Source organism: Anolis sagrei, chromosome 1 (genome assembly GCF_037176765.1).
Source record: "Anolis sagrei isolate rAnoSag1 chromosome 1, rAnoSag1.mat, whole genome shotgun sequence".
Lineage (NCBI taxonomy): Eukaryota > Metazoa > Chordata > Lepidosauria > Squamata > Dactyloidae > Anolis > Anolis sagrei.
Genome location: NC_090021.1, coordinates 283,306,623 through 283,319,148, shown reverse-complemented (window position 1 = coordinate 283,319,148; position 12,526 = coordinate 283,306,623). Strand labels below are relative to the sequence as shown.

At 42.1% G+C, this 12,526-nt stretch overlaps 1 protein-coding gene across 1 annotated transcript in view; it reads right to left on the bottom strand.

The window, feature by feature from the left end:
* The window catches only part of GALNT16 (polypeptide N-acetylgalactosaminyltransferase 16), a 255,113-nt gene that overhangs the window by 48,244 nt on the left and 194,343 nt on the right, over positions 1 to 12,526 (bottom strand). Inside the window, exons 5-7 of the mRNA XM_060762047.2 lie at positions 10,725 to 10,790; positions 8,048 to 8,169; positions 2,917 to 3,004 (exon numbers count right to left, since the gene is read on the bottom strand). Coding sequence (XP_060618030.2) covers positions 2,917 to 3,004; positions 8,048 to 8,169; positions 10,725 to 10,790 — 276 coding nt within the window. The remainder of the gene's footprint in view (positions 1 to 2,916; positions 3,005 to 8,047; positions 8,170 to 10,724; positions 10,791 to 12,526) is intronic.

The window sequence follows — 12,526 nt, the reverse complement described above, 5'->3', positions numbered from 1 at the left end:
AAATTTTACATTGTGCAGAGAAAGTGGACAAGGAGAAATTATTCTCCTTTTCTGGTAGTACCAGCAACTAGGGTTATTCAGTGAAGCTGAACAGTGGGAGATTCAGGACAGATGAAAGGAAACATATCTTCACATACTGTGCAGTTAAAATGTGGAATCCTTAGACAGTTTCAGATTGTGATTGAATACATTTATGGAGCATAAGGCCACCTATTGCTGCAAGTCATATGGTTAATATATTCAGCATCAGAAGTATCATGCCTCTATTTACCAGTTGCTTGGGAATATAAACCGGATGTCCCAACTTGGCAAATGTGGTAACAAAATGCTAGACTTCATGGGTTTTGGATTGAATCCATCACACCTTTTTATGTTCTGAAATGTAACCTCTTATTAATTAAATTCCTGCAGAATGGGGCTTGTGTGCAAATGTGTGTTTGTGTGAGAAATTGTAATTGTATCTCTGGAGGATGTTTACACAGTTCTGTGTGCACTGCATGATATTGGCGCCTACAGATGGCTTCATAAGTTCAAAAGCAAACACATAGATCATTTCATGAACCTCAAAGCAACATAATAGTTTCGAAGAACCCATATCAAGAGCATTTTGTCTCCAAAGCTGAGGATAAGGAATAGGTCCAAGAAATGAACTAGTATCAGCAGTCTAAATCCAATGAGGGATATCCAGTGATGGAATAAGAGGGGGAAGGGTTTATTTATTTTATTTATATGCCACTTTTCTCCTAGTATGGCACTGGGAGAAAGGCGGGATATGACCATTGCAGGTAAAATTCTGCAGCCGGTTTCCTTTAAAGTTAGTGAAATCCCAGACTGTCTCATGTCCCACTAACCACCTAGAAAGGATGGTGACCAGCATCAACCTGGAAGGGCCTGCCATGCCCATTTAGTTTGCCCTTGCTCCATTACCTACTATTCTCTGGATTGATATATGACAGTTTCCTAGGCTGCAGGACGTGAACTTTGATCAAAGTATCAAGCCACCTACATTGTTACAATGAAGTTTGGATGGTTTTTTTTCCAAGCATATGCTAATAATAATAATAATAATAATAATAATAATAATAATAGCTCTGTCATAAACCAGTACAGGTGGTCCCAGTGGTCATCAGCACTGGGACCACTGCACCAAGTACAGGGCAAGGGTTAGTACTCTAGATGATAGACTTCAGCTCACATCAACCCTCACTATTGGGCAATGAGAGCTGTAGTCCAACGACATATGGAGGGTTGTTGTAGGTTTTTCCGGGCTATATGGCCATGTTCTGGAGGCAATTTTTCTCCTGACGTTTCTCCTGCATCTATGGCAAGCATCCTCAGATTCCATGGATACCGGCCATGAAAGCCTTTGACAATACATTGAACATATGGAGGGCTAAGCAGTAGGCCTGTTTGATCAAGAAAAAAATTGTTTCTAAAATCTATTCTTAATTGGGGTGTTTTTTTGTTTCGATATTTAAAATATTTACAAAACTTTCCAAAAAAATGTTTTGTTATTTACGAAATTTCGTAAATATTTACAAAACATTTTAGAAACAAATTTTTTCTTGATCAAACAGGCCTAAAAGATAGAGATGTAGGGCAAATAGACATATGTTTGTGTGCTGGGGAGGGACTGGGCTGGCATGGCTGCAAATCCTGTTTCTTGCCATGGGAAAGGCAAATTGCTTCTGCTGCAGTGGCCCATCCAAGGCCCAGAGAAGAGGCCTGCCTTCCTGGCTCTCTCCCTGCGAGGCCCGGCCAGCCTTGCTTCCCCTCCCATTTGCGCCAAGCCCTTCCCTGCTGGGGAGAGGGGCCCCTCCTCACCTTCTCCTTCTTCAGCTTGTAGGGCCTGTGGCCCCGCGCTCGGCCTTTCTCTCGTCTCTCGCCCGCTTCTCCTCCTCCTCCTCCTCGCCGATCGGATGGCGCGCGCGCTCCTGCGCCCTCTTCCTCCTCCTCCTCCTCCCGGCACTTCCTGCAACACAGCTGGGAGAAGGAGGAGGAGGAAGAGGGCGCAGGAGCGCGCGCGCCATCCGATCGGCTCCGGCTGCTGCGCCCTCCTCCTCCTCCTCCTCCCAGCTGTGTTGCAGGAAGTGCCGGGACTCGGGAGGAGGAGGAGGAGGAAGAGGGCGCAGGAGCGCGCGCGCCATCCGATCGGCTCCGGCTGCTGCGCCCTCTTCTTCCTCCTCCTCCTCCCGAGTCCCGGCACTTCCTGCAACACAGCTGGGAGGAGGAGGAGGAGGAGGGCGCAGCAGCCGGGCACCAGCAGCACAGCAGCCTCCATCCCATTAACGAGCGGAGCTTCAGCTCGTAAAAAAAATGGGGCTGCTGTTTCGATATTTTTAAACCCTTCCGGGTTTGAAAATATGTTTTGAAATCGCGTCGGATATGCAAAAATAACGATTTTATAACGAAATAACGAATTAACGAACTAAAACTGACAGGCCTACTAAGCAGATATAGACCATATAGGTCTACATTCCATACCTTCAGCCACAAAGACCCCTATCTGTCTGTCTGTCTATCTATCTATCTATCTATCTATCTGGCTTTCATGGCTGGAATCACAGGGTTGTTGTAGGTTTTTCGGGCTATATGGCCATGTTCTAGAAGCATTTTCTCCTGACGTTTCACCTGCATCTATGGCAAGCATCCTCAGAGATTGTGAGGTCTATCTATCTATCTATCTATCTATCTATCTATCTATCTATCCCCATCCACCCACACACACAAATGCACACACAAAGAGAGATTGAGATTAAAATACTTGTAAAAGCTTGGTTTTAGGACATATCTGACACCGAAGATAACACGGAATGAACTGTGCTGTGATGATTCATAAGGAAAGTGAAGGAGATGCAGAGGGAGGAGATGAAGAGAAAGAGCTTTCTTCAGAATTTACTTATTCGCCTTACCTACCTCCCCTTAAATCTGCTGATGCTGCTAAATAGGCAAAATTGTCCAGGCTTATCACATCGATGATAGGACTCACCACCCGAGTATAATCCTGAAAGAATAGAAAAGGGGAAAGAAATTAGAATTTTGCCTAGAGGGAGAGAGATTAAGCTTCAGGAAATCAGAGACCATGAGATTTATGCACATATCAGAATGAGAAGAACATTTGCATACTGCCTTCAAGTTGCCTGTCAACTTACGAATTTCATAGGATTTTCTTAGCAAGGAATACTCAGAGGTGGTTTTGTGAGTTCTTTCTTCTGAAATATAATCAGTAGCATCTGGTATTTGTTGCCAGTCTCCCATCCAAAAACTAACCATGGCTGACCCTGTTTTGCCTGTGCTTTAAAGATATTTAGATGTTTTGTTATAAAGCAGTTACAATCCTTCTTTTGACTATTCTCACATTTCAGTTACTTGTTTAGGAAGTAAAAATCATTCTGCCAAATCATGTTTAAAAGAATATTTCTTTTTCTTCAATAGTACTTGCTTATTTGGGCATATTCAAACCATATGTTCCCAGATCTAAGTCGCAGGGACAGCTGGTAAAATCTATATCATATCTTGAGTAGTGTTCCTAATTAGGGCTCTAATTGCATGTAGACTCATAGAATCATAGAGCTGGAAGAGACAACCAGGGCCATCCAGTCCAACCCCCTGCCATTCAGGAACACACAATCAAGGTACTTCTGACAGATGGCCACCCAGCCTCCATTTCAAAACTTCCAAAGAAGGAGGCTCTACCACACTCTGAGGCAATGTATTCCACTGTAGAGTAGCTCTTATGATTCATAATTACAACCTGAAGGAAGTAACCACTTTCTCTGGAATGTCTCTGGTGTTGGGAAACTTTCGTGATCACTAAAAAGTTATCAAATTAGAAGCATGTACTCCTACTGCTGCCTGAAATAGGAAACTTGAGCAAGTATATTTTTACAAGTAGCTCTATTTGTGGACAAGCAGCATAGGATGCTATTTCAGGTGATAACTTACAACAGTGTTTCTCAACCTAGGAGTTGGGACACTGGGGGGGGGGGGGCGGTCATGAGGAAGTTTAAGAGGGGTCACTAAAGACCATCAGAACACATATATTTCTGCTGGTCTTAGGAAACCCTTTGGCAGAGTAGACTGAAGATCCTTCTTGGAAACTGATGATGAATCCTCCCACCAAAAGCCCTCCTCCTGTTGTGATCAGCCAGTCTCTCAGCTGGCTTCTCAGTCAAGGGGAAGGCTGTTTCTGAGACTCCGAGTGGTGAGAGGAGAGCAGACAGGCTCAGCGCATGGCAGCATGATGCATATGTGCAGGTGAAGAAGAGCATGTAAGGCTGGAGGGAGGCTTGCACCAGCGAGTCCCTTCAAGGCATGGGGGGTTCTGTGTGGGAAATCTGGCCCAATTCTATTTTTGGTGGGGTTCAGAATGCTCTTTGATTGTAGGTGAACTATAAATCCCAGCAACTACAACCCCCAAATGTCAAGGTCTATTTCCCCCAAACTTCACCAATATTCACATTTGGGTATATTAAGTATTTGTGCCAAGTTTGGTCCAGATCCATCGTTATTTGAGTCCACAGTGCTCTCTGGATGTAGGTGAACTGAAACTCCCAAACTCAAGGTCAATGTCCACCAAACCCTTCCAGTATTTTCTGTTGGGTTCTGTGTGCCAAGTTTGGTTCAACTCCATCATTGGTGGAGTTCAGAATGATGTTTGATTGCAGGTTAACTATAAATTCTAGCAAGTACGATTCCCAAATGACAAAATCAAGCCCTCTCCCCCAACCACACCAGTATCCACATTTGGGCGTATTGGGTATTTGTGCCAAATCTGGTCCAGTGAATGAAAATACTTCCTGCATATCAGATATTTAAAGTATGATTCGTAACAGTAGCAAAATGACAGTTAGGAAGTAGCAATGAAAATAATTTTATGGTTGAGGGTCACCACAACATGAAGAACTGTATTAAAGGGTTGTGGCATTAGGAAGGTTGGGAAACATTGTCTTACAAGGAGCTTCTTTGTTGTTCTATGTCTTCAAATCATTTTTGACTTCTGGAAACTCTTTCACCGAATTTTCTTAGCAAGATATATTCAGAGGAAGTTTGCCATATACTTCCTCTAAGGCTGAAACAGTTTTACTTGCCCAGGGTCACCCAGTGGGCTTTTTATTGCTGACTGGGGGTTCAAAACCTGGTCTCCCAGGGACTTTATTCAACACTCAGACCACTGCACCACAGTAACAGCAAACAGCTTCCAGTCACTTCCAAATTTCACTTCCAAAATAAAACTCATCCCTTTATGAATAAAACTAAGACTTTCTAGGTCCCTTCTGTGAAGTGCCATGTTTGAGCTTTCCTCTATTACAGAATCTAAAATTTTGCAATAAACAGAGCCTGCAAAAGCTACTTTCTCATGTAGACTGAGGGATTTTGAGAGCTTAAATCCAAAAAAGCAATTTTCCAAGTTCTTCTAAGATCTTCAACATACTGGAAATCTAGATTAATGACTGCAGTTGTGCAATTTGGAACAAAAATATGAATCATAGAGTAGGAACACATTAAAAGAAGAATAAATAATTTTGGAACGGTTGACTGATGCAGATGCTGCCCATAAGGGAAACCCATAAGGAAAGTCCAGGAGCATTCTGTCTTTGTAGGGGTTAAGACAAATAGAGGAGTGAGCAATAAGACCACAAGCTGATCTCCATCTAAGCTGATTTAATGCCAGCCGACCCGACAGATGTTTCATGTTTAGGCAATAAAAGTCTATGGGCCAGAGAAAACAGGCAGAGCAAGCAGTGACAAGCTCCAAGAGATCTAAATGCCAACTAGCACTGTACATCAAAAACAATGACTTCAGAAATTGTAGCTTTGAAAACCATGGGGCAACTCTCCAAAGTGAGGGAAGCTGTCTTGGCCCCAAGTCTTTGAGGGAGGAACTGCGCAATTCTCTACCCTGGATCTCTGGGTTGTGGAGACTTTTGTTGGATTAATTTCCCTAAATTTCATAATTTGTGACTGTCTCCCACACCACTTCTGAAATGAAAATCTTGGAATTTATAAATTTGGGGCCAGGGTATTAACAATTTTGGGAATCTACACCTTCCCACACAAAACAATATCTTCTTGAGGAAAAGGAATGACTCATTAACATTCTAAACTGAGCTCAGCAATATTATTTTTGGACCATGACTCTCACCATCCCTAACCAGCATGGGCAGCTTTTGCTATGAGTTGTAGTCCCAAAAATAATGTTTCCAAGATAAATGCTATTTGAACAGGAGATGCACCCTATGAATCCCCTCATCCACAATTTATTTCTACTTAGGTTGTAATTAACTTGAGAAAACTGACTATTTTAAGATACCTCTAAAATAAATGATAGACTTGAACTTCCTTTGTTTAAGAGGTGAAAATATAGCCATACTGAAATAACTGAAAGTATACTATATAGGGAGCACCCAGTGGCGCAGCAGGTTAAACCACTGAGCTGCTGAACTTGCTGACTGAAAGGATGGCAGTTCAAATCCGGGGAGTGGGGGTGAGCTCTAGCTGTTAGCACCAGCTTCTGCCAATCCAGCAGTTTGAAAACATGCAAATGAGAGTAGATCAATAGGTACCACTTCAGTGGGAAGGCAATTGCACTCCATGCAGTCATGCCAACCACATGACCTTGGAGGTGTCTACGGACAACACCTGCTCTTCAGCTTAGAAATGGAGAAAAGCACCACCCCTCAGAGTTGGACATGACTAGACTTAATGTTGATAAAAACATTTACCTTTACCAATACTATATTGAAGATGGAACAAGTGTTTTTTTTTCGATCCCTCCGAAGACCACAGAGCATCATATTCAACCTACAAGAACATTATTATTATTTGAACATTGAGAAGAACTCTCTGATGGTAAGAGTTGTTCAGCAGTGGAATTTGCTGCCTCAGAGTGTGGTGGAAATTTTTATGTCTGCAGATTTTAAAACAGAGGAAGGATAGCCATGTATCAGGAGTGGTTTGGTTGTGCATTTCTATATGGCAGGGGGTTGGAATGGATGGCCCTTGTGGTCTCTTCCAATTATTATTTATTTGCCACATTTGTATCTTGCTCTTCTCAACCCTGAGGGAGAGATAGAGCAGCCTCACAACATCGGCAACTCTATGATCCTATAAGTGTAAACATTATATTCTGGAAAAAACGAGTGAATATATTAATTTGCCCATCCCCTGATTGTTCAGAACAAATAATTTGGACTCAGATCTGTCCAGGTTGATCTTTCTCTGTGGAAGACCTGTCACTGAACTACCACTGCTATTGCCATTTCTGCCAGCAGCACACTTTTATGTGCAAATATAAAGCAGAATTTATGAGCTACTGAGAAGAAGGATTTATTGAGTAGAGGATTTTTAAAACCTCAAATCCGAAGGTTTCACCTTCGTCCTCCTCTTTGCTCTAAGCTGAAGTGAACATATATGTCATTTGCATCTTTAGCAGGTCTTCCCACCTCTCCCATGGGTTCTTCTGGTAACTTCCTGGGCACTTTTCTTCTGAAAAGGGAAGAAGCTGGCTTCAAAGGCAGCCCTCCCACTCCATTGCTTTTTGTCACTGCAGATATTTCAGCCGCACTGTCACATCTTCTCCCTGACCCCTTTGGCACATCCAGGACAAAAGCTGTCAACTCAGCAGTATTGTTTCTCCTTCTACCTCAGGGTGGGTGTCTTTTATTCACAATGATCTCCGTACAGTAACATTATTCCACATATCAGGAGATGAACTCTCATGCTGCAATATATTTTGGAGAATGCTAAAGTAGCTATAGTTGAAAGAAAACTTGGAAAAGTTACTTGACTGTGCTGGCTGGGATGGAGGAAGGATTCTTGGTGCTATAACCACCAAAAGTAACTTGTGCCACCTCTGAGTGGGAGTAACAAGACTAAAGATTGACGTGCAAACAGGGGAAAGAAACTGGCCTCCCACATTCCTCTCAGCAGTGGTTTGAACTTTGACCACCTCTTCAGATGCTATGTAAGGTGTGTAAGGGGTTGGCTAGTAGCCAGTAGCAAAAAGATGCTTGCCATTGATTACTAGCCAGTGACTCTTGTTTACCTCTTTCACTCTCTGAAGCATTGGTTGTAGCCATTCACTGTTCACCTCACAATGGCTATCAAGGAAGGTGAGAATATCAGCAGTTGCCATGTCAGCACCTCGAACTCGAGAACGGATCAGCCCTCAATAGTGAAATTGAAAAGCAGGGGGGAGGCAATGGAGAGGAAAAGGATGGTGGAAAAGAAAAGAATTGTTTAAGTCAGAAGAGAACATTACAGCTTAAATCAAGGGAAAGCGTCTTGCAAGTTGTTCAATTTTTTAAAATACGTAGTATTTAGTTAGTAAGTAGAAAAAAGAATGCCTCTTTTATGAATGTGGACCTTTTTTTAAAAAAAATAGTTAATTGTTCTGTGTTTTAAATTATTCAGATATTAAATTATTCAAAATTGTATATCCCATTTTTTCCCAAATGGGATAAATAAATAACACAAATGTTGCAATTCTTCTTTTATATATCCAGCACACATCTGTACTGCACAGTTATGTCAGTCTCGTGCTACTTCGACTGTCATAGCTCTATTCTATGGAATTCTGGGATCTGTACTTGGGCAAGACTTACCAACATGCACATATGTCCTACAGAGTTCCGGTTCCAACCTACATGTAATTTCAAGTATCTCATCAAGCTGCAAATTCCATGGGGCAAATTCATAGGTGTTAAAGTGAGATGGAATTGATATCATTGTGTAGTGCTGATATACCCACAGTTTGCATACACCCCATTTCACCAGGAATCATATTACCCGAAGGATGAAATATCCTGACCCAAAGCTTTCTAGGGGTTGTGTGTCAAAGCCAGCATTTTGGATTATGTGCAGAAGCAAACTGGAAGTTAGTTCAATTGGTACAAAGGCACTGACTGTGATGTCTAAAGCAGACACCAGATACTAACCTGAATGTTGCATTTTGTACTAGCTGTAGCCTCTAAAGCTCCTTTCAAAAGCAGCCCCATGCAGAGCATATTACAATACTCTAACAAGGAAGAAATTCCTAGGGATAGTGGATAAATCCACTCTACCTTGGAAAGGCACAGCTGGTTCACCAACTGAAGCTGGGTAAAGACACTTTTGCCCACAGCAATCACTCCAGGACCAATGTTGGGTCCAAGATGATCTCTTAGGACAGTGGTTTTCAACCTAGGGTCCCCAGATGTTTTTGGCTTTCAACTCCCAAAAATCCTGGCAGCTGGTAAACTGGCTCGGATTTCTGGGAGTTGTAGGCCAAAACACCTGGGGACCCACAGGTTGAGAACCACTGTTTTAGGAAGAATGCAACCCCATATGGAATGGATTGTAATCTCAATCCTAGGTTGGCTTTCTTGCTACCCAACAGAGCATATGTCTTACTTGGATTGAGCTTCCTTTAATTCATCCCTGCACAATGTTTCACTGCATTCTCACTATGAGTCAAGAATGCCTCCTTAATATCCATTGTAAAAGAGAAATGGGACTGGGTGTCATCTGGCTAGTGATGACTCCCAGAACCCAAATTGGATGACCAACCCCAATAACTGTGTAATAAAGAATATGGGACAGTACAGAGCCTTGTTGAACCCCACAGGCTGATGGCCAAGAGGTTGATGAAGAGTCCACTAGAACTACCTTCTGGGAATGCTCAACCAAAAAGGATCAGAGAACTACTGCAAAAACATATCCCAAAGACCTATCTAAGTGAAGAAGCCCAAATGGAGACATTGACTTGTGATTTGAAGAAGCAATAGGGACACACTCTCTACCTGATCCTGTTCTTAATCTGATCCAGCTCTTAGCACAAGCCACCTATCAAGGCAACTAAAGCTATTTCTGTTCCATAACCAAGTTGTCACCCAGGTTGGAACCAGTTTTTTAATTGGTTCCATCAAGAAAGTTGTCACCACCCATTCCAAGACTATTTAGGAAAGAAAGATTAGAAATTGATAAAGAGTTTTCTAAAGTGATCTGCTGAAACCAGTTTCCTACCAGCTTTTAAAAGAAGACTTGGAACACACCTCCTTTAATCAAAACATTTACAACCCTTATTACTAAACTGGGCAAGATTCTTCTGGCAGCTCTATTCAACCAAGATTTGTTGTTAATTCGTTCAGTCGTTTCCGACTCTTTGTGATCTCATGGACCAGTCCATAGTAGACATGAGCAAACAAATAAATAGAGGCAACCATCACAAAAATGCTTAACCGTATTTATGAGCGTTGCAGGGGAGAATGCTTGTTGTGATCCTCTTAGCTCCAGCTACACATCTCCAATAAGAACAAGTCATCATTAAAGTGTCTGTAAATTTTCAGAGTGGATTGAAATCAGTATAATGAATGACTTTTCTATCTCAACAAGCTGTGGCGGTTTGTGCTTGACTTACAGACCCAAGATTAACAATGGCCCAAAGAAGAGCCTATGCACTGAAATGTAATTCAGTGCAAGATATAATTGTAATTGCTTTAAGATAACATATTCATAGCTTGGTAGTGCTCTGCACCAAGACCTTCTGGAGAGACAGAGAAAGCTTTGGTAGCCTGACAAGTGATGGGCAGGATCTGAACTACAGGGTATCTACTCTGCCAGATCCTTCTTTATAAAAATGGTTCAAGTCCTAGAATCTCTCTATCACTCTTTCCTAGGAGCTGTAATGTACACTGCCACAATGTCCCTGTAAAAGCGTATGATACTTCTGTAGTCATGCTCACCTTCTCGACGATTGTTGCGTAGACACTTGACCTTTGGTATTTTAGTAAGGAGCTGGCAGTCCTCAGCTGAGGAGAAGAGAAACAGTAGGTAGTTTGTTTGGCATCAACAGAAGACTGCAATTAATTCTTCCCATGTGTGTCAAGAGAGGGAAGAGCATTGCTATCATTCACAATATCAATCTATCAGTTGATCCTAAAATAAATGGCCTTAATTCCATCACCTACAAGCATCACCCATGAAACCCTTCCAAGCCCCAAGTATTCAAGCCACAAAAACTGGAGCAAAATGTTACATTATTGCTGTGTTTTAATGAAGTACAAGGTCTCCTCCCCCTACCCAAATTATTAGCAGGAAGGGGCAGTTTGAAATGCTTTGGGAGTTGACTAGAAACAAATACTTAATTGATTACCAGCTTTGGCTAATATGCCAACTTTTCTAGAATTTTAAGAATTTGGATGGGCCAAATTTTCTAGAATTCGGATGGGCCAAATTTGGTGGCATACACCGGTTCTTCTTTGGTTTTGCGACAGAGCCTTAAACTCCTATCCCATGACGTACATCTACTTCCACCTGGGCTCTGTGGCAAAACTGAAGAGGAACTGGTATATACTGCTTCTGTGGCAACATGAGAGGCATCCCAAGTTGCATTAGGATCAATGAGGGGAAAGGGGTAAGGAGGAAGCCGGGTGGTGTGGGGCAAGGGGCAGTTGGATTTCCCTGCCAGACACTGCTGGATCTGCCATGATTAGTGGCAATTCTGACACTAAAAGTTTATAAAAATGGTAGTGTACATGCTGGTAACCTCAAGGTTGGACTTCTGAAAAGCATTGTATATTGGGCTACCTCCGTATGAAGCTTGGAAACATGAATTAGTTCAAAATATGCCTGCCAGGATGGTTACAGGTACATCTAGGAGTGAATATATCACACCTACACTAAAAATCATTCTACCTGTTAGTTTGCCCATCTTTAAATCCTGCAGATTATAACTGGTAATTACCATCAGGACCACCTCCTCTATCACTGAATTTGAGACTTGGCTGTATGTAGCTATAGTTTCACACGACATCTCCTTCTAAAACCAGATATCCTAGGGCACAGCAACATCTTACATCCCTCCAAAAGCATTTCACAAATATATTTATGTTGGTTAATGTGCATGCAGGGAGATTTGTCTGAGTAAAAGAAACAGGCTGATTCATCTTCAACTCCTCCTCCATCCCTCCCCATTTTCATCCCAGCCAACTCTCAAGACTACAAAATAAGGTAGTTGTGGAGAGAAACAAGGGGCGATGGGAGGATTAGCAAGAGTATGCATTTAAGAAATCCTTCACCCTCTGGTTTTCCCTTACAAACACAATCCATGTTAGTTGTGAACCTGGCATTTGGTTTTCAACATGTTGTTCTGTCTGTTTAATTTCAAGGGAAACGTGAAGAAGACTAAAACTGTGGGCAGGGGTTGTATATTTTTAAAAAAGGAAAGGGACTGTAGGAAAATGTCAGCAGTTAGCTAATAATAGACCATTCTTCCCTGAGGATATGGTCTTGGGTCATTCTTAATCTGGGATGCTATAGCTCAAATCTCACAGGGTTAAAGATAGTGGATTTGGACAAAATCTGTAGACTTTTGTGCAATGATAAACTCTGCATCATATGTATTTTGACTCCAAAGCAGAGGTCTAAGATGGCATACATCTCACAAAGAGCATACTGCAGAACAGCAAACTCTCACCCCAGTGTAGAATGTAAAGAACATTCTGGACAGCAATGATTGTTCACTTGTTGACAGATGATGCAATGC